The sequence below is a fragment of the Tenrec ecaudatus genome, chromosome 12, assembly GCF_050624435.1.
Source record: "Tenrec ecaudatus isolate mTenEca1 chromosome 12, mTenEca1.hap1, whole genome shotgun sequence".
Taxonomy (NCBI): Eukaryota; Metazoa; Chordata; class Mammalia; order Afrosoricida; family Tenrecidae; genus Tenrec; species Tenrec ecaudatus.
The window spans coordinates 26,828,617-26,856,580 of NC_134541.1; the positions used below are offsets into that span (position 1 = coordinate 26,828,617).

At 35.1% G+C, this 27,964-nt stretch overlaps 1 protein-coding gene across 2 annotated transcripts; it reads left to right on the forward strand.

Annotated features, from left to right (window-relative positions):
- The first annotated feature begins 2,009 nt into the window (after positions 1-2,009).
- On the forward strand, positions 2,010-27,843 carry RBM39 (RNA binding motif protein 39). Of its 2 annotated transcripts, none has more exons than XM_075563698.1 (17): positions 2,010-2,321; positions 2,885-2,948; positions 4,690-4,739; positions 8,900-9,094; positions 11,721-11,786; positions 11,883-11,936; positions 12,980-13,097; positions 13,479-13,631; positions 15,277-15,414; positions 16,763-16,828; positions 18,995-19,199; positions 19,526-19,603; positions 23,144-23,176; positions 25,264-25,345; positions 25,762-25,867; positions 26,182-26,260; positions 26,347-27,843. In XM_075563698.1, the coding sequence occupies exons 2-17, from the start codon at positions 2,898-2,900 to the stop codon at positions 26,445-26,447; spliced, it is 1,575 nt and encodes a 524-aa protein (XP_075419813.1). In that variant the 5' UTR covers positions 2,010-2,321; positions 2,885-2,897; the 3' UTR covers positions 26,448-27,843. The 2 variants fall into 2 exon arrangements, with proteins under 2 accessions (XP_075419813.1, XP_075419812.1); XM_075563697.1 differs by having other exon boundaries at positions 23,126-23,176; positions 26,347-27,842.
- The last annotated feature ends 121 nt before the right edge of the window (positions 27,844-27,964 follow it).

Here is a 27,964-nt window from a genome sequence, read left to right on the forward strand (position 1 = left end):
CATTAGTAGAAGGACTGTACTAGCAACTAATATCCTCCATTGGGATACATTTACAGAGTCCATTTAGGCAAGTAATTATGTCCTGGGTATTTAGTAACAAGCATGATATCTTTGTTGCTTTGTATATAGTTTTGACATGAGTCAGAAGCAACTGGAAGGCACTCAACAACTGAAAGGACGTTCTGAATCACCTAATCGACTAGGTAGTAGTGGTTCATAGAGACCTTTTTAGGCCTTTAGGAGGGTAGCCTAGCAATTATATATTACCTCTCTTCATAAGCTTACCTATCCAATGTCAGAGTCGAGATCCTGACTTATAGTGACCCTGTAGGGCAGAGTAGAATTGCCCCTTTGGGTTACGGAGGTTGTAAAACTTTTTTGTTTTGTTTTTTGAGGCTGTAAATCTCTATAGGAGCAGAAAGCCTCATCTTTGTCCCTTGGAGTGACTGTTAAGTTGGAACTGGTGACCTTGAGAAATAATGTGCTAGTTCAAAGTCAGTGTTGTAACAGCCATGGGAAATTATGGTGTCTCAAATTAAATTTTTTTTAAGTAAATCATTTTATTGGGGCTCATCCAATTCTTATCACAATCCATACATACATCAATTGAGTAAAGCACCCTTTTATACCTTCATTGCCCTCATCATTTTCAAAATTCGCCTTCCACTTGGGTTCTTGGAATCAGCTCATTTTCCTTTTTTTTCCCTCCTCCTCCCTCCCCACTTCAAATTAAATTTATAGTGGCTTGTGTTTTGTTGGACGCTGAAAGCTATGTCACTGATATTTTAAATACCATCAAGGTAACCCAAAGTGAATTTCCTTGCTCCTTAGAGGCAAGGATGATGAAACTTAGTCTCATGTATTTTGGACATGTTATCAAGGAGAGACAGAGTCCTTGGAGAAGGAGATGGCACTTGGTAAAGTAGAGGGGCAGAGAAAAAGAGGAAGCCCTTCAACAAGATGGATTGACCCAGTGGCAGCGACCACGGGCTCAAACATAAGCACTCTTGTGTGGCTGGCCCACAATCAGGCAATGTTTCCTTCTGTTGTATATAGATAGGGTCGGAAGTCGTCAGAACCAACTCCTCGGGGTCCCAACAAGGATATGTATATATTTTTATTTTGGAGGGAAAACCTTTATTATCAATGACTAAGCAGCTCTATCCTTTTTTTTAAACAGTACTGATCAAAGAGTAGAATCTCTACTCTGTCAGAAATATTGAGGAGACAGTCCCAGAAGAAACGGGGCCATTTTGCTAGAAGCCATAGCCATTATGATGTAAGTCAAGGAAGGGTAGACTGTTATTTAGGGGGAAGAGATACAGAAAGCTAACAATCCATTGTTAAAAGGAATCGGTTTTGTTTTGCTCCTCTCAACTTTCTCCACAACTTGTAGGGGTTTCTCGAATGTCTATAACCGAGAACGCATGTATCCTTCTGTGTCTAAAAGGTAGGGCATTCTAATTTCTATTCCTCACTCCCTTCCACCTCTTTGCAGTCCCGCCTTCGCTGGTCTGTTTTCCCCTTCGTCTTCATCGTGAATAATCTCAATATGATGGTTTTGTATCAAATCGCCATATGGTCTGGTTGTCTTATGGCGACCTTGACTACTATCTGGTGGAAGGCTCGGAGGAGGGGGAGACGAGTTCTGAGGAGGAAACCGCACAGGAGGCCGCGTCAGGAGGCGGCGACCATCGCGACCCACTCAACGAGGCCTTTTTAACGAGATTGACGGGAAACGCACCAACGGCCTTTCCCCGAGTGGCTTGCACAGTCTCGCGAGCTTTGGACGTCAATTGAGCGGGGGAGTCCAAGGCGGCCGTGTGGGGGATGGGAACGTTTGTGGCGCAATCATTGCGCGAGATTGGGCCATAGTCTCTGGGCGGGGGGGAGGTGCTCGGTGGCTTAGTTAGATCTCGCGATATTTCTGGGACGTCGGGCTGGCATTCGGGAAGAGTCTCGCGAGAGCCCGTGCGGAAGGCTCTGTGCGTCCCCGTGTGTTTGTGTGTATGTGTATTGGTGACTGTGAGTACGGAGAAGCAGCGGCCGCCATTTCAGGGAGCTTGCGGACGCTGTCGCAGGGGAGGATCCTGAGCTGCCGAAGCCGCTCTCCTGCTGTCCCGCGCGGGCTCATCTAATTCCATTTGTTTTTTAGATTCGTTCGGGCTTAGCAGCCCTAGGAGCCCGAAATTCGGGCTGGGCGTTACCGCGGCCTGGGCCTAGCGTCTTTAACAGTAGCGGCGGCGGCGGCGCGGCGCGGCGGCAGTAGAAGACAATTGTTCCCGAATACGAGCCTCACAGGCGCCCGAAAGCCCGCTCAGGTAAGGAGGCTAGGGGGTCCGCATTGTGATTTGGAGGCTGAAGGGGCACTCTGCAGGGGAGGGTTTTAGGGCCGGCGGAGGTGGCGCTGCAGAACTCGGCCCCCCGTCAGCGACCGCGCCCTTCTTTTCCGGTCGTGTGGGAGCCCGGCGTGTACGGGAGCCTGGGCCCCGACGAGGTCTCCGGTCAGCCTCGCAAAGGCACGGACTTGCCGCGACCTCCCAACATGGCGCCAGCCGAGCGCCTCCATGGCACACCGCCCCTCCCAATGGAGGGAGTTTCCCTTTGCCCCTAATATGGCAGCGCGGCTTGTGCGCACAGAGGTGCTGTGCCAAGCCCTTTGGCTCGACGCTGCCGGCTTCTGTTTCGGTGTATATTGTAAGTTTTTTTTTTTTAAATCAAGCGTTGGTGTAAGAGGCATTTCAGATAACCGAAACATAAGCCAGGTCTGGTAAGTGCGTCCTAGCACTTCGGATTTTGAAGGGTTTTTCAGGAGTTTTGGAGCATGTTCGGTAAGCGAAACAAAGCAGAATTAACATTAACAAATTGTCGCTTTTTTTCCTAGGCGTTTGGAGAAAATGGCAGACGATATTGATATTGAAGCAATGCTTGAGGCTCCTTACAAGAAGGTGAGAGAAAACATGTCTGTGAGGTTTATATATTTCTTAATTTAGCGTATTCACGAAACTACTGCTGAAATGTAAACTAACCTCCCCGGAGCCCTCTTGATTTACCTTATCAGAGATGCATTACGTATAACTTACAAAAGTAAATATGTGCTATTGATGTAATAATATTGTGCAGTAGTTTCACTTCAGCGTGATGAATAAATGCCCATCTATCTCTCTTTGTAGACTTGCCTAACGATATCTCACCTCTACTCCCATGAATTCACCTTTGATTCCAGTGTGAACTGTCAATCATAAGGTAGTAATTGAGTGACTTATCGCTGTACCGTGGTCCCCTAGGTAAAATGACTCAACTAAGAATTACCAGCTCCAGTTTTTGGTATAGCAAAAAGGTGAATGTAGTGGTTTGGGAAAATAGCAGGGGTCCAAGAATAACCAAGGATAACCAGTCTGGCAAGTAAATCTTTCAATATGATAACTTACCAGAAGAAATGGGTGAGATTTGATTTTTTTTTTTTTAAACCTAAGACTGGTGACAGTAAATCTTAAGGCAGGTGGAGATCTGCTGAGTTAAAAATTACTAAAATTCTTGGATCCCTGAAAAAAAATTTTTTCTAAAGCAGAAGAGGCAGTATCACAGTTTAGAGTCCACTTAATGCTGTTTTACTGTTCTCTATTCTTTTTTTTCCAGGCCCTGCCATAATATTTCACACTAAAATCTACAAAGGAATTATTTTGGCTAAAATTTAGTCTTTGACCCATTTCACTACAGCAGTAAAAAGTAAACTGTCTTCATTCTTTGACCACTTGGTGGTGAAAATAACAGTGTGCATGCATTATCTTATCACTGGTTTCACAAACTGTAAACTTTAAGTTAGCAGTTATACTCCTATTGCTGATGTAATTAAACTTTCAAATAAACATTGCTCTAAACCTTTGAAAAATAATACATCTGTTTCATGGTGGATAGCACGACCATGTGGTACCAATTTGGATGAATTCTTGGTAGCATTAGTTGTAGTTTGTAATGCTTAGACTTTCAGAGCTACTCTTTATGTTAATGTTATGATTCTTGTGACTTAGTTTAACATGGATGTAATTCCATGTAAACAGGTATGGAAATAGGAAATGTTTAGGTTGGACTGGTGGATTATTAATTGACTTTCTTGGGTTCTTGGGAGTCAACATTACTAAAGCAGTGTGAATCCCTGTTTGCTTCAGGGCGAGATGTGTGACAGAGGTGGCATCAAGCTCTTACAGTCCCAACCCTCCAACGGAAATGGGCGAAGATCTCAGGAATGGCATCGGTCACAGGAAATCGATAGTGGCTGGCTGCTAGCATGGCCACTTGGGGCTTAGGCAGAAATAGAGCCATGGTACTGACCAAAGGGACCATAGCACACGGAAAAAAAAAACACCTCAAAACAGGACTTCGTTCATGTCTTATTGAAGTTTTATTTAACCACTTCAACTATGTAAATCTGATTAATATCTAAAATATGTAAGATATTTTGACATGTTAATGTGAAAACCTTTTTTTGTATTTCAATGATTTAACTAAGCAATCAAGTGGTTAAACCACACCCATCTAAATTTTTTCATAGCCTTCCATTTCAAACTATAAATAAGTAATTAGTTTTAAAATTGTTTTGTATTTTCTTATTCCTATTCCCTTTACCCTTTGACAACTTGAAATGTTTCCACTTCGTCCTCATGATGTTCTTCTATCAACCCTGCTTAGGATGAGAACAAGTTGAGCAGTGCTAACGGCCACGAAGAACGTAGCAAAAAGTAAGTTTAATCATTGGCTGTGGGGGTGGGTGAGGGAGGAGATAGTTTCTGTGATTGAGGTGTGTTATATTTCGGTGCCTGTGTCTAAAGTATCAAACCATAGATTTTCTTTGACTTTTTTCCACCCTGAGGTTTAGGGGTGGAAAAAAGCAGGATCTTTTAGAAGCATGGCTCTTGCTTTATGGATAAGAAACTTTTTGCTTTTGAACCATGAGCTCTTAGACTGGATATTAGAATATAGTTGCAGAGTTCATCTGAGTCCTATATTTTAAGTTTGCCTTTTGTCTTAAATTTGGCAACTTTGACTTGTTTCATGTTGTCCCCTCTCAAGCCCCCCCCCCAGACCCAAAACAATACACTGAACATAAAAGGGTAAGAAAAGTTAAATAAGAAAAGGTAATAAATCAGGCCAGTGAAAGTAATTTGTCCTTGATGACGAAAGGAGCCAGAACTTCTTGCTGCTTAAAAGTCCATTTTGTAATATTTTAGACTCCAAATTTGTTATGTGGCTTTCATGTCTTAACATATTTTAAACTTGACCAAGCTTAATATCGTGAGAATGGAGTTTTACAAAGATGAATGCTTGTGCAATTGAGTAATCAGTCCAGAGTTGAACTCTGTTGTAACCTAATACAGAATGCAATAAATAAAACTTTGTTTAATCCAGATCCACTTTCTAAGGTTGGATACTATCAATTTTGTAGGTTTCCTTTCACCTCTAAGACAATGACTCTTAATGTGGTCATAAGTATTTTATTAGCCTGTATTTACATTAAAACATTTTGTCATGTTCATACTCCATGTTAAAAAATGATTTTAAAAGAATCACTTGGTTCTTTTTGACTTTTTTCTACTGAGAGCTCCAAGTGCTTCATCATATACTAATCTCATGCATCCTCAACTGTGTTGGGTAGGTGGATAAAATTTCATTAAAAATTGCAAAATGTTGCATTGGGTTGATAATATCAAACTGGTATTAAGATTTCCAGAAGTTACTAGTAGTATGGCATATCAATAGATTTAAAATGGTCTATATTCTAGCACAAGCTTGGTTGGGTGTCTGAAAAAAGTTGATCGAAAGTTACAAAGGGACATGGAAATTGGCTTTGGATTCTTCTTGAACTATGGTCGTAGGTGATTTAAAAAAGTTGCAGTGTTTATATTATCTCGTTTTAGACCTTTATCCAAAACGAGTTTTTTGATAGTTTGTGTAATTAACATTAAACAGGAACCTAGGAAGTGGCTTGTAAACTGATACTTCCCTAGATGATGGTGTGCATTTAGGGTAAATAAAGATTTCACATAAGGTTCAAAATGAAGGGTATATATTTGAGGCCTTGTGCCTTGTTTTGCTGTATTTTCAGATATTTCACCTTTGCTACTCATATCCCCCATCATTTGATACTTGTTTTCATTCTGCATGCAAGCTTAAGACTACTTTGCTTTTTGAATCAAATAAGACATTGAAGAACAAGTTAAAATTGATATTCAGGGGCCTGCAGTATAAAGGGCCTTATGAGACTGATATAATTGGGCAACTGATTATAAGCTTTCTTAAGTATTCCCAATTGAAATCTATTTACCTTTTAAAATGTAGAAAATATTTTTTCAGACTTATTTACAGTTAATTATTTGTCTTGGTCAATTGGGAACTTTTCAATTTTGTGAAGAGAATTTATCTTTGAAATTAACTTAATGGGGGGATTATTTCAAGGTTAGATAAAATATAAAAGAAGCAAAAATAATCTACCTGTGCTATAGTATTCAGTATAAAGTAAAGATCTTAACCAAAGATTCCATGTTGTGTTTTTCATTTTGAACTTAGTTTTAAAGGCACATTTTGAGAAATTGGGAGTTGTCTAAGTAGAATGTTTTCTATGTAAAAAGTTATTCTGATTAACAATCGATTCCCAGTAAGATTAATAAGAACTAGGTTTTAATGTATTGCAAATTGGTTGCCTGATGACAAACTTTGGAAGAGCTACCACCGTGAGTTTGGCAAAACCTCAAAACTTGAAATAGTGGGCTTGCCTTTATTAGAACATTGTTTGTTAGTGTAACCAGGTTTACAAAGACTAAACTGCAAGCATCCACCTAGTTAAGTTCTTTCGTGAATTAGCCCAAAAAAAAACCAACGATGGCATCTTTAATGGCAACAGTTAAAATATATTGGCTACTGTGGTGTGGATTTTCTATACATTTTGGAATAAATGACTTTTCTATTTTTTTCTTATTTTCCAGAATGCTTTGCATTTAAATTTTAGATCTTCTTACATGGAAGAGGTCAAATCCAGTTATAGCAAAACACCTTTACAGCAGAGGCCATATAACCCAAAAGTCCAAAGGCCCAGCCCAGTGGACCATTTACTTCAATGATGTTCAGTACAAAATTCCACTGCCACTAAAGAGTTTGGAAAGTCCCTTTTAAGTTGTAACAGGATTTGACTATTAGTGTGGATTTTAATAACCTTTCTGTAGTCAAACTTACATGTTCTTTGAAGCTGGAATTTGTTATAGAGAAGTATACTGGTTTCTTCAAGTTTTACCTTTGTTTGTTTGGTCTTTCATGCAGATGATTCTAATTTTGAATGTTTTAGTATGCTGTAGTAGGCAAGCTGTCTTTTTACCTCTGGGGTTGCCTTCAGATGTGGGTGGGGATTCAGTTACGAAAAGTACTAGGAAGATATCACAGATCTAGCTGTCCAGTTTCTGAGTCCTTTGGCAGAATCAGCGCCACGGTTTGTTAGATTATGGTAAGTAGGGAGGTTGGCTGCCTCTCTGCTATGGGCTATTCATGAGCAGAGCAAAAACTTTCATCTTTATGGATGATAGGGTTACTCTTTTTTACACTTTCCCCTAATTGAATTACTTAAATTCAGGGCTTTTGACTTTGGTTACTCAGAATTCTTTCACTTAAGAGGTAATAGTGTCAAGTTTTTCAGGGGTCAAAGTTAGAATGTTACCTGCTGTCTTTCTAGGCATTGCTTTGATAATTTCTATAATGATGAGTGTAGCCTAATTTTCTGACAGTCAGGTGGATTATCTTGAAATTTTAGACAAAAGTTTCTGCCTCCTTGGAAAGCTCTACATCTCCTTGTGATTGGAGTGTGGGTTTCAAGATTCCAGAAGGTGGGTGTCTTCATTTTCTATTTTCAATGCACTCTAAGATGACCTGCTTACAGGTTCTCTGAGGCAGACCTCACTTGCTGTTGTGCTAATGATGTTTTGATAAGGACTAGCTAATTAAATTTCCAAATAATTTTGAAGTGTCAGAATGTTCAATAATCATTCAGCCGCTACAGATTGACATTTTAGTGGAATAACTTTTGAAATGTCTTTGAATTTATATGGAAATATCTGAAGGCACCTCTAAAATTATGGGTGATAAGTAATTTTGAAATGATGGTGTACAGGGTAGAATGCACAAATGAATAGAAAGATAATGACTAGCTCTTTTTCAGTTAATTTTTGGTAAGATTTATAAAGGTGTGGATTCTTGTTTTTGACTACGACCCACAGGCTTTGTAAAAGTGGTTTAAAAATAGTATACTCCATTTCCTGCTGTAGTCCCTATAAAATTTGGAGTGGTCTAAGGATTCCAAAATTGCATTCTATTGTATTAGTTCTTAATATCCTTTGTCATTTTCTTCTGCTTGGGAGAATAAAAGGATGATTAGATGGTCCTTGCAAAACTTTAAATATTCTGTGTTTAGGTGGGTCAAAATAGGTTTACTTAACATTAATATATTAATAGACATGAACTGCATAATAATGAGTATATTTTAACTGATTTTGTGATCTCAATGAGTAGTATTTATTGACCTGTCCTATCATTGCTCAAGCTTTCTATGTAAGTTGAGGTTTTGATCTATACCTGCCAGCAAGTTCTCATTAAAATTGTTGATACCCAGGAGATGATGGCAATCCTTACTATTATGAGATAGTACCTCTAAAATACTTTTCAGCAACCAGCTTTTTAGTTGTAAAGGCCAAAGTTGGGTGTTGGCTTACTGTATTTGGAATTTTTAAAGAGTTACAATATACCACTATGTGATGGTAACAGAAAAATTACAAAAAGATAAATTTCTGACCACAAACAGAAGTAAATCTTAATGGATTCCTCAAAAAAGGTAAATAATGATAATTTTTTTTCTTTGTAGGAGGAAAAAAAGCAAGAGCAGAAGTCGTAGTCATGAAAGAAAGAGAAGCAAAAGTAAGGAACGGAAACGAAGTAGAGATAGAGAAAGGAAAAAGAGCAAAAGCCGTGAAAGGAAGCGAAGTAGAAGCAAAGAAAGGAGACGGAGCCGCTCAAGAAGTCGAGATCGCCGATTCAGAGGCCGCTACAGAAGTCCTTAGTATGTACTTAAGATGATGATGAGTTTGGTTAGAAATTGCAACTCACATTGAGATTTGAATTTTATTTTGTTCTGTTAGAAGGTAAATCAAGTAACACTGGCATTTGAAAGACGGTAAAATTACTGATAACTTGTTTTACTAAAGCTTTTATTTCTTCATCTAAATATTTCAATTTTATACTAAATAGTCTAGTTTTACACTAGTAGAAATTTGATATTTTTGTAGCTAGATAGAATTAAGATCCAAATATTTAAACATTAAAAGGCATGTTCTTTATTGAACATATTTAACAAACTTTAATGCTTTCTCTCAGGCTGTCAACAGAAACTCCCCTGATGGGTTCATCGTTTGTTACTTGAGAGGTATATAGTAAATGAAAAGTTCTCTGAAAATCAAAATGTAAATTTTCATGTTATTAAAAATGAGTTGGAAATTAGATGGCATAAAAGTACAGATTCATTATAGTCATAGACAATTAACAACTTGGAAATAATTTATAAAACCTAATCAAAGAGAATAGCAATTCTCTTGTAAAGAATCCTAATGTAAACCATTTTGGATTATGTTCAGATTTCTAGCCTTAAATGCTTAAGAGCATGGAATTCCTAGACAAAACAGACATGAATCAGTTACTGACAGTGTATACTTCTAACCTTTCATTATCTTACTCTTTTAAGATGGAAACATCTATCAGACAAGTTATCAATGAAAAGTAATTATAAGTAAATTACTTAGATTATGTGTGTTCATTAAATGATTAGTTTTTAAACCAGGTATCCTCAAACTTAGTTTTTCAGGTTCCTCTTGTCATATTCCATAAATTATTAAAAGTGAAAAGCAAAGTGCCAGTTCTAAATGTTAAATTTTGTTATTTTAATTCTCAGCTTTTTGTCAAAGAAATTTTAAGATTTTCCATATTCATAAATTGGATTTAAGAAAACCTTATGATAATGAACTAAATGGATTAATTAATAAATTAAGAATGCTGTTAACTGAGAGATACCCGAAATCTATCTACTTTTGATACTATCCCAGTCTCATTTTAAAATTATTAGTGCTTATAAATATGAAAGAAACCACTAGGGGTTTGTTTGAACATCTTAAATTAAGCCTATATAGGGTTTATATTCTTTTTGAAATACTAACAGCTTTATTGATAACATCAGAGTTCATTAGTTTAACATCTAGAAAACAATTGCATACAAGTGCAATTTCAGAACATTTTCTTACTTGCACTCATAAGCTCATTTGTCCCTTTCTAACCTCCTGTATCATAACCCCAAGAAACTATTAAGCCAATTTGTGTCTCTAATGATTTAATTATCCTAGATTCCATATAGAAAACAAAAACCCAATAATACATGGAAGAAGCCCATCATTAGCCCGTGTGATCCAAGTGTTGAAGATAAATGGATTTTATTGTAAGAAATGTAAATTCCGAGATCCCAGTTTACAAAACGTATGAATGACACTGAGAGCCCACAATCCATTTAGTAAATCCTTCTAGTTTAGTAACCCATTGACCTGTGGTGTGATTAGCTTTGTTATCAGATTGCATTGGAAAGTAGATTTATGCAAATACAGTTAAATTTAAGTTTTAACACATTCTTTTGACCCATTTATAATTTTAGTTTTTTTCTATATATTCTTAATTGCTAGTCAAAATTTCAAAAGACCCTGTGTTTAAGTAATTTTACCTGAAACTGCTTGAATTATACAGGTAGGTGTATAGGCTTGGAAAATTAATCCAAATGTGGATCACAGACATGTTTTTCATTTGCCTACCTTTCTGGAATATGATTTTAGGTTAAGTACTATGGGGCATCTGGCTTCTCCTGTTAAACTTAGTCCTGTCTTTAAAAATAAAAAGGTATAAACGCTCCTGATGTACTTTTAACAATTATGTGGTTTGTTTGAAAATAGCCTTCTAATTAAGTTCTGAAGTTTTAACGAATTTGTGAATTGTAATAAAAATTTTACTTAGCAATCCTTTGCCATAGTAAATTGATGGATAATGCACAATTTGGCATGTTAGTGGGAAAATTGCAAGTTTCATGACTAAAGAATTATTTCCTTTAGTTGTACAATACGGCCTTCACACTGGGTAGTTTTAGAAAATAGTTATTAAAAATGTTATTTTGTGGGTTTAAGGCCCTAAAGAAAAATTAGGGCTATTGCAAATGTATGCTATATCCATTAATAGAAATCTTCATATATTTATATATTCCTATTTGAAGAATACAAGAATAAACACCAGATTGTTAACCCTACTTACTGTTAGTATGAGATATTAGGGGCACTAGCCAAGTTATAACAATTTTTTAATCATTAAAATTTTCATAGATGTCAACATTATTTTAGAATGAAATTAGATAATGAGCATTTTCTGAATCAAAACCCTTTCTGGCTATAACCTTTGGCTGTGGCACCTTTCAGTGCTCCAGGATAAATAAGATGGCAGCTGGCATTGGCTAGTATTAAAATAATTTTTCCACTTAAATTTTGGTGGAAAATATAAGCAGCCTGAAAAATGTTAAGCTTGCTGGAGTGTACTAACACAATAGTAGCAAGACACTAAATCTGTAACTAAGTGTGATCTTTTTTGTGTGTGTGTTTCCTTTTTAGCTCCGGACCAAAATTTAACAGTGCCATCCGAGGAAAGATTGGGTTGCCTCATAGCATCAAATTAAGGTTTTTAAACATGCTTCTGAATTGTTTAAATTGCTTTTCAAGGAATCAATGTAGTGTACTTGTATGGCTAATTTCTGAAACTTTGAAATTTTACAGCAGGCGACGTTCCCGAAGCAAAAGTCCATTCAGAAAAGACAAGAGCCCTGTCAGGTAGCTATACGCTTGTTCTCAAGCTAAATGTAATTTGGAACTTAAAACTATATTGCTTTTTTTTTTTTAATTTTAATTTTTTTAACAATTTATTGGGGCTCATACAATTCTTATCACAGTTCATACATATACATACATCAATTGTATAAAGCACATCCATACGTTCCCTGCCCCAATCATTCTCAAAGCATTTGCTCTCCACTTAAGCCCCTTGCATCATGTCTTCTAAAAATATATTGCTTATTTATAGATTTTATTGTAAAATTTTACTTTACTAGTTTATGTAACTAAAATACACTATAAATAGGACCTTATTTATTTCCTGTTTAGCTTAATGGTTTTTTTTGCTATACATCTCTTAAACTAGCCCTGAAGGCACAGATTAAAATAATTGGTTTGAAAAAAAAAATTGGTTTGGGGCTGCTAGTAGAAAGGTGAGAGTTTATAAACTCAACAGATCTGGAATGATTATATTATCTTTCTCTTAAAACAAGACTATTGTCACTAGTAAACCATTTTGATACTGGAAGCATTTTTGTTCTTAAATCCAGTAGCATTCTTTATCACCATCTTTGACAGTTTCTATGTTGTAATTTTATTGTAGATTTCCAGGATTTACTGACAATGAAAACTTTGTAATTTTTTTTTTGGTGCCGAAACCCGGGAATGAACCAGAAAACTTTGTAATTTTAAAAGCTTTCCACACATTGAGACTTTTTATAAATAAAATGATATGTCAAAAGAAAAAAAATGTTTTACAGCTAAATCATTGTTTTAAAAAAAATCAGTCCCTAGGAAGTCCAGCCACCTTGTGCTTCATACCCATCCCAAAAAGCAAGTTTTAACTTAGTTTTGTTGGGTAGAAGGTATTTTTCTATGATCACTAATTTGTGAAAATCATTTTATTGGGGGTTCATACACTTAACACAATCCATCCATCCATTGTGTCAAGCACATTTGTTGCTATCACCATAATCAAAACATTTTCTACTTGTGCCATTGTTATCAGCTCCTAACCACTTTAAAACTGCATTCTATTTTAGGGAACCTATTGATAATTTAACTCCCGAAGAAAGAGATGCCAGGACAGTTTTCTGCATGCAGCTGGCAGCAAGAATCCGGCCAAGGGATTTGGAAGAATTTTTCTCTACAGTTGGAAAGGTAATCTTTAGGGACAATAGAAATGTGGGGACTGGCAAACACTGCTCATTGTCAGGTAAGTTTAGGAAGGAAATACCTAAGCCTAAACATTACTGGGAAGTTAATGGCATTGGAATTATTTGTAATACACAGAAGTAGGCTTCACATTTTCTTTCTTACAATCAAAGATTTTTTTTCCTGCATTTAAAAATTATACCTGTAAGTAGTTTTTAAGATACTGATAACATACAAAGGCATATAGTGTTTCCATGGAAACAAACTATAATTGAATTTTTGTAGGGATTCATCAGCCTCTTGATTGCCTGTTGAACTTATACAAGCAGTGCCTTAGAATTGATAATTGCAGGACTGAGAATTTTGTGTTGTGTCTTTTCTTATTAGGTTCGTGATGTGAGGATGATTTCTGATAGAAATTCAAGACGTTCCAAAGGAATTGCTTATGTGGAATTTGTTGATGTTAGCTCAGTGCCTCTAGCTATAGGATTAACTGGCCAGCGTGTCTTAGGTGTGCCAATCATCGTACAAGCATCACAGGTAAGTTTTAAATCTAAGGATTTCATCATGAAGTATTTTTAGTAAGCTTAGGTGTCAGGTGTTGTCTGATGACTTTACATCCATGGTCATCACTTCAATCTTGACCCAGACATTTTCATGCCATCTCCCAATTTTTTTTAACTAAGTTGGGTTATTAGTAACTTTCTTTTTAATAACTTGTGATTTTTTTTTTTTATGAATCAGACTGTAGAAGCATTTTTTTGCCAAGGGATAGTCATTGCTTTCGAATGGAATTTAATTTTTAAGATTTATTTCTTACAACTCTATATTATTGAAAGATCATTTTATTAGGGGCTCATACAACGCCTCACAATCCATACATAAATCATTTGTGTCCAGCACATTTGTACTTTTGTTGCTCTCATCAGTCTGAAATGGAATTAATTTTTTTAACGTTTTTATGGGACTGTTAAGAGCAGCTCTTATGGAACAATCACCACTCCTAGTAGTTTTTGCGAGTAAGCATATGATTTAGAGATAATTTTCAGTTCAAGTTGATCAGATTAACAATAAATTTAGTCTTTGTTTATGTATTTATTAGGAAAAAATACATATTTGAGATCTTTTGCCTAAGAAATAGTTATCTACAATGCCTTATTGAGTTGATACTGTGAAAATGCCTTAGGATTCATGATTCTTATTTAGTTCTTGTATTGATTTGCACTAGACAAATATGGGTGCAAAATAGACATGTTAAAGCTTTTCCAATCTTTGAAATGTATCAAAACTTCTAAATCTGGAGGGAAAATAACAAACCAAACACTCCTACATCTTGTTATTTTATTACATTATTGAAAACTAAACCTTAGTGGTTGTTAGGGTTGTGAACAAGCTGTGAAAACAAGTTTGAACATTCTTGATTGACTTCTAACATGTATGTAGTTATAGCCAGAATATGTTTTATGATTGTAAAGATTTATGTGAGTAATTGATAGGATCACCTGCTAATGGAAAGCTTAAAGTGTGAGTTCTGGTTCACGAGAAACCTTTCTGGAGCAGTTTGCTTATACACATGGAGTTACATACCTACAGACTGAGTCACACAGCCATTGATAGTAATGGTTGATATATCGGGTATTTTCTTCCTAATTGTTGGCTTTGATATCAGTTGTCATTTTTGTTTTTCATGCCTGCATCTTTTATTGGGCACATTCTCAAGGGCTCCTTGGGGTGTGTGTGGAGGGGTGGTGGCAAGGCAAGTGGCCAGGCCAGGATAGCAGGCCGCACTCACTGCGGCATTTTCAGTGGTACTTCCATAATCACTCGTGTTTGAGCTCCTTTAGGATAGGCGGTAGCTGAAAACCACATGGGCTGCCAACACCATGGACAGGCCTGCGATGCTCCCCTTCCTCGCGTTGACATACTTGTTAAAATACCGATCGTAACCTCTCCGAAAGGCGCCAACACTGTCCGTGAGAGTGAAGTCCCGCATCAGCACTCAGCTGGGCAGCTCCGAGATCCTGATATCCAGGAGGCACTTCTCCTTCAGGGGCAAGGGAGACCCTATCTTTCAGTCCTGGGTGTCCGCTGTGTTGGGCCGTGCGGCAGTTGTCATTTTTAACAAGCTCAAGGAATTGCTTGAATGAACTCTTTGTGATTAGTAATGTGTCCATCTTGTTTGTAGGCAGAAAAAAATAGAGCTGCAGCAATGGCAAACAATCTACAAAAGGGAAGTGCTGGACCTATGAGGCTCTATGTGGGCTCCTTACACTTTAACATAACTGAAGATATGCTTCGTGGGATCTTTGAACCTTTTGGAAGAGTGAGTTCAAGTTTTTTTGTTTTTTTGAGTTCAAGTTCTTTAATAGGTTATTGTTTTTATTTCCACCTCAATGGTTTTATTGACATAATTCATATTACATACAATTCAGTAATTCAATTACATTGAGTTGTACAATCAACAGTCTTAGAGAACATTTTCTTCATTCTTAGCATTATTAGTGTATAAAATAGGATAACTTATATGTATAATTTCATGTTTCTTTGAGGTTAATTAGAGTGGGGATCAGGTGGTTTGCTAAGATTTTTGAGACAACTTAGAGTTGGTCTCCTGGGATTAGGAAGATTGTTATTTAATAAAATGGTATAGAGAAATAACTTGATGAGAATTATATAATGTGATAGATTCTACCATAAATTGGTTTTAAAGTCCCAATTTAACATTTTATTACTATAATTATTATAAAAGGAAAATAGAATAATGGGTATTTTTTAAAATCATTTTATTTGGGGCTTGTACAATTTTTATTATAATCCATGCATACATCTATTGTGCCAAGCACATTTGTTGCCATCATCATTCTCAAAACAATTGCCTTCTACTTGAGTCCTTAATATTGGCTGCTTATTTTCACGCTCCCAAGAATGGGAATTTTCATTAACCAAGAAAATATCCATCTAATTAATGAGATCACTAATTACATCACTAGCAGTATAGTTGAAAATTAATGGTTAGTGGTTTTAGCATAAAGTTTTTATTGGGGGCCCTTAACTTTTATAACAATCCATATATCAATTGCATCATTATTTTCTAGACATTTACTTTCTATTGAGCCATTGGTATCAGAAAAAGGAGATTTGGGACAGAGACCCAAAGTTCCTCATTTGTTGACAATGACATCCCCTCATAGGGGTAACAGAGAAAGGGGGATGAGCCAATCAGGTTGTAGTAAAGCACTGATGAAACACAGTACTACTTTGTTCCCTTGCAGCTTCCTCATTGCCCACTATTATAAACCCAGTTCTGCCTTTCACTGTGGGCTAGATAAATAAGAGCCCACAACAAATGGAATCCAGGAACAGGAATAGTATCGGGAAAAGGGGAGGAATGGGGAACTGATTTATAATCGACACACAACACACGCACCACACCTACACTCCTACTGGGGAAAGGAATACAGTGGTCAGTGTAAGATGAAAATAATAAATTATAATCTATCAAGGGGTCACAATGGTGGGGTGGGAAGAGTTGGGGAGATTGTATATCTTTTTGAATGACATTGGTTATTAACCTAAAGACTAATGTTGTTTGCGGGATGTGTATGTGGGGTTTTTTGCTGAGCTTTTTCTTGAGAATACATCCTTTTATTAAATACATTATTCTATTTTAGATCGAAAGTATTCAGCTCATGATGGATAGTGAAACTGGTCGATCAAAGGGATACGGATTTATTACGGTAAACAATTACCATAGTTAATAATATACTGAAAAACCTTTGGTTCAAATTGTGACTAGTGATTGTAGTTAACAGTTTTGCGTAGCTTTTGTTTGTAGTTGGTAGCTGCAAAGAAAAAGCTCTTTGGGAGTAATGATTATGTCTTAGACTGCTCAGCAGAAAGTGAGCCAGTAGAAACCACAGGTTGCTCCATGCAAGAGAATTCTTCCTACTCCTTGTTAAGTAAACAGTCACTGAAACTGGTTGCAAAGCATCAGTGAGCTTGGTTTTTGGTGTGGAGCTACAAACGATAGCTCATCCCAAATACCTGGATTTTGTTGGTAGCACATCTAATCAAACAGATTGCCTCCGCCTTACTATGGCTTGGACATTCAACTTTTTTTTTTTTTAAAAAAAGACATATAAATAGTTCAAGGTCTGTTTTTTGACCTCTAGGAGTACTTTCCAGTCAAGTTTGATGGGTTACCTCACTTTGTCCCCAGTTTATTTTTGATGTTCCTTATCTAGGTTTTTAAAGCATCTCTGTCCCCAGGAATTCTTTACTACCTAGTAGCCTTACTAAGTGTTGTTAAAACTTGACAGTATATTTAACTTTGTGTTCATATGTAGGGATAATTTAACCAGGTTGTCAATAGTTTTTGGTTTTTTTTACCTTGAGCGAAAGTCTCTTGATTCATTCTCTTAAAATCTTTTTTTTTTTAAATTGGCTAGTCCTTAAAGCCTTAAACTGCCTTCTTAATAGTATGTCATGGTAACTAGAGTTAGTGTGAGACAAGCCCTTCTTTTGTTACATTTGGTTTTTAAAGTAATCCAAATAAATGATAATTTAATCATTTTTCTAATGTATGGTGTTAAAATTGCAACCTGAAAAGCTGCTGGAAAAAAATAGTGCTATTAGTTGAAAACAAGGATATTTGTTTTAATTTAGAAATTTGTTATATCTAGATTTGAATAAAATTTAAGCATGGTTAGCAGTGATAGAAACTAAAGCAAGTTATTGGTTATTGTACTGATGAAAGGAAATTATAAAACGCTTTGAACCTCACTTGACCTTGTTTCTGTAGTCATGTTAAGGAACCTTGATGTGTTCATTGGTTGAGATACTCAAATCAGCTGCTGCTTTTAGAGGTTGAAGGACATTGATAGTAAGAAGTTTTGTTACCTTAACAATCAAAACTCAACTTTATGTGGGTTGTGTTGAGTATTTTTCTGTAGGAAAATATTTTGGTGTTTCATATGTGAAAGAATAGGACTTATTCCTCATATACATATTTGATAAATTGACATCTGCATTCGGTGACTAGTAATTTTATTTCATTATATTTTGTTAATGTCAGCTGTTTTTGTTGTAACATGCTGCAAGAACACATACTTACTTGTAGTTGAATAGCAACCGTGGTGGTTCAACAGGTAAGCTTAACACAGAATGTTGGGATTTTCATTAAAACCTACTTAACATCTCTGCAAGAGCTAGGCCTTCACGAGGTCTTCCTTAGATTACAACACAGAGACTTACGGAGGCAATTTTGTGGCCATAGACACTATTCCTTGGGACGTAGTTGTTGGATCCTAATAACAAGAAAGTATAGAGTTCGTGAATATGTACATGGTTTATACAACATGTAACTTTTGTGATAATTATCTGCAGTTCTCACCTCGAGAAAAGTTAATTTCAAATTCCCAAACATTTCATAAAAAGAAGGTACATAAATTAGAGTTACCCTTTTTTCCATCTGCATCATGACTAAAGTGCTAAATAAAAGATGCTCTAGAGTTTTGTGTGAGAAATCACATCTAAATAATGTTACCAAAATGATACTTTACCAAATGTTTGCCATTTAAGTGCCCACAGCAATAAGTATATTTTTGATAAGCTTGAGATACTGTATGTGCAGTGTTGCATGTTTGACTGCTACCTGTGTTGTCAGCAGTTTAAAGCAAGCATCCCCGTTCAGGAGAAAGTGAGTCTGCTACTCAGTGGCATTTTTATCCTGCCCTCTATGGTTGCCATGACTCAGAATCTGGTTTGGTTATAGTATAAAATTTGCTGTCGTTGGGTGAAGTATTCTGTTACTACCCTTAATAATGGCTATATATTAGACTTTACTGAATGTTGTGCTCTCTGTATGTAACTAATATACCTGGCTTTTACTTTCTGCCTCATAGTTTTCTGATTCAGAATGTGCTAAAAAGGCATTGGAACAACTGAATGGATTTGAGCTAGCTGGAAGACCTATGAAAGTTGGTCATGTTACAGAACGCACTGATGCATCCAGTGCTAGTTCATTTTTGGACAGTGATGAACTGGAAAGGACTGGAATTGACTTAGGAACAACTGGTCGTCTACAATTGATGGCAAGACTTGCAGAGGGTAAGTGAAATAATGATTTATTTTGGTTAATGAAAGGTAAACATGCAAATTAATTAATTGCAAAATGGTTTTATTTTGGCCAATATATACTAATTTTCACAGCCATTACCTTGCCTAAATGTGTTATTGACTCAATTTTCTGTTTATATATTCTTGCAAATTCCGGCTATCTGCTTTTTTGCTTTCATTTCATATCACATATTTATGTCCTTAAGAACAAACTTATTCCTCATATACTATGAACTCTGTGGGTTTATTTGTAGTACATTGACCTCTGTAGTAATGAACCTGAAAACTTAGAGCCTTTTTAAAAAAATCTTTTACAGGGACAGGTTTGCAAATTCCCCCAGCAGCTCAACAGGCTCTACAAATGAGTGGCTCGTTGGCCTTTGGTGCTGTGGCAGGTAGGAATTGAATCTTTTCTAATATGAAACCACTGTTTTTTCATCTAATTCGAAAACTTACCAAATTTTTGCATTTGAAAGGACTTAACTGAGAATTCAATTCATCAAGTACTTACAGACTAGGTTTCTAGAGTTTGTTTAAGGCAGGGGTGGTATAAAAAAATCTTTGATTATACTAAAACTTAAATAGTACTTTCTGAAAATCACACAAGTTTGAAGTGAACATAAATCTAAACTTTGAAAAAATATGCCACTTTTGAGGGTACAATTTTAGGTACTCTTTAAAGGTGATAATTATTTCAAATGAAAATCTGCTTTCTTTGCAAGGTGCATAGAAAACAGCTAGTTACAGAATGGATTCCTTAGAAACCAGGAAGAAATATAAATATTGCAATTAAGCAACAAATAATGCAAAGTATATGTGTTTATTTCCCTATTTATTATGCCTTAAATAATTTTCTTAATCCTTACGTTTATAAACCTGGACAGTAACCTAAAGTTAGGAGATACTGTTTTAATTTTGCTCTTAGTGTAGTGGGTTGTGTTGGGCTCCTAATCACAAGATCAATTAAAGTAAACATGACCAGTCTGGAGCAAAAAGATGAAATCATTTTGCTCCGGTCAAAATTTATAATCTTGAAAGAACAGTAAGGTAGAATGTTGGTTCTTCTTGTAGTATTACTGTCATAGGATTTTAGAAAACCCAAGAGAAGCAATCTTTATTTTCCTGAACTTCTGTGTCAAAGCATAATTAGGAAGAGTATAGCATTTTCTATAGCAGAGAATTTGAAAATTGTTTGACTGTAGTGATTTGCTCTATAATATCTATATATACAAAAGCTCACATGATTACTTGATGTTTTTTTTTAATCTTCAGAAAATAAAGTACAATCCGATTTGTTTCTAATTTTATATTACATTAAGAGGTGCTGCTTTGAGTACTCTGTATTTGTATCCCAAATTATGTAAATACCTGTAGAAAACCTTACTAGCCTTTGGTTTGCTATGCATACTGGCATATTATTACTTGAAATCTGATATCTCTTAAGTATTTTCTGGAATTCTTAGAAAACTATGCTAGTATATATGAGAAGAAAAGCAATTCTTTTTGTTTTCCCCGCCAACCACCCCTCAGTTGAAAAGCAACTCTTACGACATTCTGTAGACATTGCTATATTCATCCAAGCACTTAGCTTAGTTTGAGCTTGCTTTTTTATTTTTTGAGCCCCTTTTTAGCTTGTTTTAAATTACACTGTAAAAGTATTATAAAAAACTAGTATTTATAAAACGCCAAATAATTAAAAATAAAAAACAATAGAAAATAAGTATTACTAAACACTTATTAAATAGAAATTCCTAAGACTAGGATAGACTTACAACTGGTATTTCTTATAAGTGAGGATACATTATATTCTTAAGGTTTAAGAGGTATTCTTTAAATTGAAAATTGTCTTGTGTTGCTTCCCAATGTTCAAGTTATTTTTCCAGTGTATTAACCAAACACTTGGTTCATGGACATTGCAGGTCCATGGGGTTTTAGGTAATGACTCAATAATAGTTAACTCATTTCTAAACAAAATATTTTACTCTCTATGCCATACTAAAAGTATGTTGACTTGCTGGTTTTCATTTACAATATCAACTGCAAGTTGAAGGTTTTACAGTGATGGATATTAATTACAATATCTTTCTCTGATAATGTAAGCTATGTTGAGATTGGTTAAATAAAATGGAATTAAATTTTAAAGAAAGTTTGCTTTTTTTTTTGAGGGCGCTTAAAATTCTTAAAATCATTAAGGAAACTCTTGAACCCGCTCTTTGAAGCCCTTTTAAAAACAAGAGACCACCCAGCATTCCCTTTCTCACACATACTTCTGATCCCCTTGATTCGGTGTTCATTTTCTTAAAAATTCATATATTGCTACTGTAGTATTTATGGTGAACATTAAAATGCACACAATTAAACGTGTATAGTCTCCAGTTTTAAAACCTCCGCGTACTCTCTTGAAATACATGCTTGGCATTGTATATGAGGCCTTGTCCCCTAAATTCATAGCTAGTGCTGGGAAACCAGGGTGTGTCTATCACTAATTCTGAGAGAATACAGTGGATTCTAGTTACAAACCCATGCTTTTCCTCTTGTGATAACCTGATCAGTCATTTTTGTAATTTGGATTAGGGTTGATAGAGATTTAAAATACCATAAATATCTGATATATGTACATTTTTTCCCATTTTAGGAAGTAAACAGATTCTGTTATAACTTAACATTTCTTGACAGTGGTCCTATGGTCATACCTTCAAGTTCCATCAGTATACATCAATTCCCTGAGATGCCAATTTTGAGCACATAGAACCCAGGTATTTTTATATCCCAGTATAACTTGGGCTGCAGTATCCTTACACATTTTTGGCCCTTTTTTGTGATCATTTTGTTCCTCTGGAGGAACCCAAACTGGTAATAAAATGTTGTTCTTGAATCACATTTTAAAAGATATTTACCTTAATGAGTTTAAAGTTTTTAAGTTTTGTGCCTCTGTTCTATTTTTAATACTGCTTAGATCCTTGTATTCTTGTACTTCAATGATTGTGGGCAGAGAATACCCCCATTGATTTATTTTTTGCCTCTTCACATTTCCAAGTTATGCTAAGAAATCATGTTATTAATAGTCTCATCTTATGGCTTAGTGGGTAAAAGTTGAACACACGAAAAGAATTTGTCAAATAATATAGATGAACAAAAAAAGCCCCTTATGTTGTCAGTCTTAGAATAAATTACTAAAGTATTGAATTAAAATTTTTTTCAGTACACTTAAACGAAAACAGTTGATTTTTCCTGTAGTTGGGAAGATTGCATTTATCCCCCAACAATTTTATTAGGAGATAATCCTGACATATTCCATTGTTAAATCACATCAAGCAGTGTTTTACAATTGCTACCACAATCATTTTCAGCCTTCTTGACCCTGGGGGATGGGGGGGTCACCCCACCTCCCGAATTGTTAACTTCCATGAACCCTTATTGTGGTTGTTATCTATAGATTCAGCATAATTTTCATACCTATGTTGATAGCCGTTTGATGTGTGCTGTTGACAGCACTAGAGAATCTTAGTATAAAAAAGCATTTTAAAGTATTTATTGTAATTGGTAAGTGATAAGAAATAAGTACATTTCTATCCCAAGTACTTGGAATTGAATTCTCAGGGTCAGGGTTTTTTTGCACATATTTTGACCGGTGTGCCCCCCTTTCCCCATTTCCCATTATGCCCAACTAAAAGTTGCCTCGTGGAATGCATTTGCCATGTGGAGGACCAGGTGAAATAGAATAGACTGATTCCTAGGGTAAGGGATATAAAAAGGCCCCAAAGCCTTCTCAATGAGGAATGGGGAAGGTGGTTTGCTGCCAGGTTTTATTACGTTCCCTTTCACAAACCCTGCTGCAATAGTCCTCTTTTATTAATACTCTCCTGACATTTACCCTGTTAGTTGAGGCTCTTCATTGTTCCTGCACTGAGCTGTAGAATTCTCTTTTGTTATAGATTTGCAAACAAGACTTTCCCAGCAGACAGAAGGTGAGTTGAAATGTTTCTCTTTTATATTTTGCTTCTGTAGATTTTTAGTAGCAAAACGTAGTTTATTATTTATAGTTTAAAAACATTTTGGGCATATTGGCTCAAAAGGGCTATCAATTTGTGATTTGGAAAGCCAAATATGCTCTTTAAATTACAGAGGAGAATTAATGCCTTTTTTACTTTAGTTGCTTAGAATTATTTTAAGTTTTATGCTTGGCTTAATGCTTAACAGTGTTTTCAGATTGTTACTATGCTTTAATTTAAAAATTAGAATATGAACTAATTTAATAGACAAGTTAGTGATGGAACTTAGAATCCAGATTAACATATAAAAATGACTTATTTAATAAAATGACTTTATGAAATGGATCGGTGGTTTAAATTTGTTTAAGTACAGGCAACCAATAAGGGTACTAAATTAATGTGAGGAGCCTGGATTACCTTGTAAGGACAGTGGTTCAAACCCACTAGCCACTATGTAGTCTACTTCTTCAAAATTTATAGCCTTGGAAAAACTATGGGGTGCTGTCTTGAATTGAAGTCATCTTGATGACAGGGAATGATGACTTAAATTAGATGACAATCAGGTGTAAAAATTTATAAAGTAGGATGATTGTGGAGGCTTCTAATACCATTGACTTTGTCATTGGACTTAGATGAATTCTTGAGCAAATTTAGTGTCCATTTTTAGGGATGGGGCAGGATTGTTTTTGCATTAATTTATTTAAGGAAGGTAGGAAGTTATTAAATCTTCCTCCCCTCACACACCACAAATATTGACACTCATTGCTGTGTTAAAGAGTTATTTCCTTATTTCTTAGTTGGTAGATTGATTTGGTATTACGATCAATGTTAATTCTAAATATTTCTTTTGTACGTTTTCACCATAGGTAACGACCTCTGTTAATATATTTAAAAAAGAGAAAATTCTAGTTTCCCCATTTATTTGATTATATTCATGTACTATTTTTCCAGCATATTTCTATTTGATGAGTAACCAAACAGTACTCATTATTTTATTATCACAGTGCATGTAACTCTTGCATCTTCCTAGAAATTAATGTAAATTTTAATTTATTTCAGTTTAATTTGGTATGAAAGAAAAATATTCATCATAAAAAAGTAAAAAATGCTAAATGCATTATAGTGGTACCATAAACCAACATATTTTAGTAATTTTATTCCATATGGTAACCTTGTTTATTTTTGATAGATTTCTACTTCCGTGTAGTTCCTCATGTAGTCATTTATATCCATTACCGTAACATCTAATCCACTGTTTTATCCTTAGCTTTGTTGTTTATTGGATTGAAATTTGATCATATAATATGATTACGGTGAGTTTTATAGCAGCTACTGGTAAATTTTGAATAATTCGCATAAAAGCTGTGGAGCAACCATTTTGGGAAATGTTTTAATTCAGTAAGCCAGTTTTACTTCCTTGCTTCTCAATATTGTATCCCAGTAAAAAGAGTTTATCATATTGAACTAAGACCAATCTAATAATTTAAAATTTAGTTGTATAGTTTTTTCATTTTTGTAAGATAACCTAATATTAAGACCATTTTTTTGTTGGCGATAAAAGAAATTGTGCCTAAGTATTCATTCCTTCATGGATATGAACTTGAAGTACAAAGTGATGTAGATTTATGTTCTAAGTGTATCAATTCCAGCATTCCTTCAAAAACAATCTACCATTTTAACCATTGGCTTTGTGGGTTGCTCACATCGCTATTTAAAAGATTAATAACCCTTTTAGTTTGACTGCTTAAAATGTGTCTTTCCCCCCTGTTCTGTCTAGAGGAGTTTCTGCATGGTTTTAGTTGTAAAATTGTACACAACCAATTAATCCATTTTTAAGTGTACAATGTATCTTGAATACGTTAAAACCCTCAAATTATAATGACTAAATTCTATCTTTCCTATTTTCCAGTTTAAATGGTGAGAAAATGAAATACTTTGCTAGCATTATTAAATAAGACAAATTAGTGAAACTATCCTTAGTTTCATAGTTCTATTTAGTGGTTTATTAAGGATACTCAGCTGTTTATTTATATGAAACTAATTTCTTTTTTGTTTGTTTTTAGCTTCAGCTTTAGCTGCAGCTGCTTCTGTCCAACCACTTGCAACACAGTGTTTCCAACTGTCTAACATGTTTAATCCTCAGACGTAAGTAATACACATTGAATGAGAGAAATTCATGGGTTGACGTATTTTGAAATTTTGAAGTATTTCATAATTCAAACGGGTACAGTTTTTTAGGGGGTTACATTTATAGGTTTAGAGGTGAATTTGAGATTATTCGGATTGCTATGCAAGTTTTCCGTATGTCCACTCAACTGATCATGATTATGAAATATTTATATTTAATACAATGTTTAAAATTTTATTTATTAGTGTTATGGATTAGATATCTTTTATGCCTGGTCAGTGGTTAGAATGCCATTTATTAAGGCAAATGCATTTCATTAGTTTTATTATCAGTTTATAGTTTAGTCTTGGCATTTATCAATCACAAACATTTGTTGGATTGGTTTTTATTAAGTATGTTGAATGTTAACAGACCTTAATACTTTACTTTATAGTGAAGAAGAAGTTGGATGGGATACAGAGATTAAGGATGATGTTATTGAAGAATGTAATAAACATGGCGGAGTTATTCATATTTATGTTGACAAAAATTCAGCTCAGGTATTTTAATATCTTTTTAATGTTAGGATAATGTTAATTCTTAGTAATTCTTTATTTTTAATTGGCGGCTCGTACAACTCTTATCACAATCCATACATACATCCATTGTCAAGCACATTTGTACATTTGTTGAATAGTTTCAAATAAGAAATATAAATAATCTTCAATAATATATATTTATTGCACAGTTATATATGAAAACTTGTGATCTACAATGGCATAATTCACAAATTTATAATTTTTAAGTCAATCTTGTATTCTTGTATAGCAACATGTGTAAAGCTGTGTATAACTCAACTTTTTTTTATTTTCAGGGCAATGTGTATGTGAAGTGTCCATCAATTGCTGCAGCTATTGCTGCTGTCAATGCATTACATGGCAGGTGGTTCGCTGGTAAGATTTGTCTTTATATTAAAGTGATTATTAATATTAAATCTAAACAGAATTACATTTGCTAAACCATATGTTTATTTCAACAGGTAAAATGATAACAGCAGCCTATGTACCTCTTCCGACGTATCACAACCTCTTTCCAGATTCCATGACAGCAACACAGCTACTGGTTCCAAGTAGACGATGAAGGAATATAGTCCCTTATGTACATAGCTTTTTTCTTTCTTGAGAATTCATCTTGTTATCTTTTATTTAGATAAAAATAAAGAGGCAAGGGTCTACTGTCATTTGTATACAATTCCTGTTATCTTGAAAAAATAAAAATGTTAACAGGAATACAGTGTGCTCATTCTCCCTAACTAGTAAACACCACTGTAAACAAAGCTGTTTTCTTGTTCTGCCTTTTAAATGTATATTTACAAATATTACATTAAGGAAATATAGGAATAGCTCTAGGGGAACAAATGTGCTTTCTATAAAAAGGCAGACAAGGGATGTTATGTTTTTAATGTTTCAGAAGCCTAACTTTTTACACAGCAGTTAGTTTTCACTAATGTTGATACTTGGCTAGTGTGGCTTAGATAAATAAGGTTTCTGGAATATATCTAGTGTGAAATTTATAGACAGCTAAAGGGCTGTTAACATCTCATCTTGCATTCTGGTCAATTGGTAAGAAAGGGAGATTTTGAAATCTTATTTCTTGATGGCAACTTTTCAATTAATGTATGTGTAAAAGTTCTTTGTAAATATTATGTGTTCTGGTGTGTAAGATTCCAAACAAAATGATCCCTGCATTTCCTTCAATGTTCACTGACAGTCTGGTAAGCAAAGCAGTCCGAGCAGGAAATAGGAAATGCAGAAATAGGTTTTGTCTGGTTGCATATAATCTTTGCTCTTTTTAAGCTCTGTGAGCTCTGAAATATATTTTTGGGTTACTTCAGCGTGTTTGACAAGACAGCTTGATATTTCTTATCAGAACAATGACTTTCATATTGCAACAACCTTTGTAAGAACCACTCAAATAAAATTCTCTTAAAAAGGCCATAAGAAATCCTCATTTTTCAAATATTTCAAAATCAGAGGAACTAGAGAACAGACTTGGTTTCTCAGACTTACAATATTCCTATTTGTGAAAATAATTGTTGCTGTTCAGGGTCTGAGTCCCTATATAGTCCACTTCACAATAAACACTTTTGGAAACTGGTGTAGTTTTGCGCATAATTCAGTTGCCATAGAGAACTGGCAATTAGAGATCACTGTAGCCTGTCACATGATGGGTAAAGTAGGAAAATGAATTTGCCAAAGGCAAGTACACTTACCAGTGCATTCTTGAGTACTGTATCCTGTGTGATAATTGCATCTTTAGCTTTGAAGAAAATCAGGTTCAGGTGTGTGTGTATATATTTAACTGGGCAGTCGTACTTTTTACAAGTACCATATATACTTGAGTATAAACCCAATTAGCCAGGACATCTAATTTTGCCACAACAACTGCATTAAAAGTGTGCCGAAGAACTCCGCTTATACACTAGTGTAACGTTTATATTGGCATATAATTCCCCATCATAGTTTGCAAGTTAAATCCAGAAGTTCTGTTTTGCCATCTCTAATTTTTATTAAAATTTGAAACTGCTGTTTTCTGGCCTCCTATTCCCTCGGGAGTTAACTTTAAAAAATGACAAGAATTACAGATTTGATTTAGAT

Coding starts and splice junctions, on each gene's coding strand:
- RBM39 (XM_075563697.1), top strand. CDS start 2,898: ATGGCAGACGATATTGATATTGAAGCAATGCTTGAGGCTCCTTACAAG. Junction 11,937..12,979: donor AAAGACAAGAGCCCTGTCAG/GTAGCTATACGC, acceptor ATTCTATTTTAG/GGAACCTATTGATAATTTAA. Junction 25,868..26,181: donor TTGACAAAAATTCAGCTCAG/GTATTTTAATAT, acceptor TTTTATTTTCAG/GGCAATGTGTATGTGAAGTG.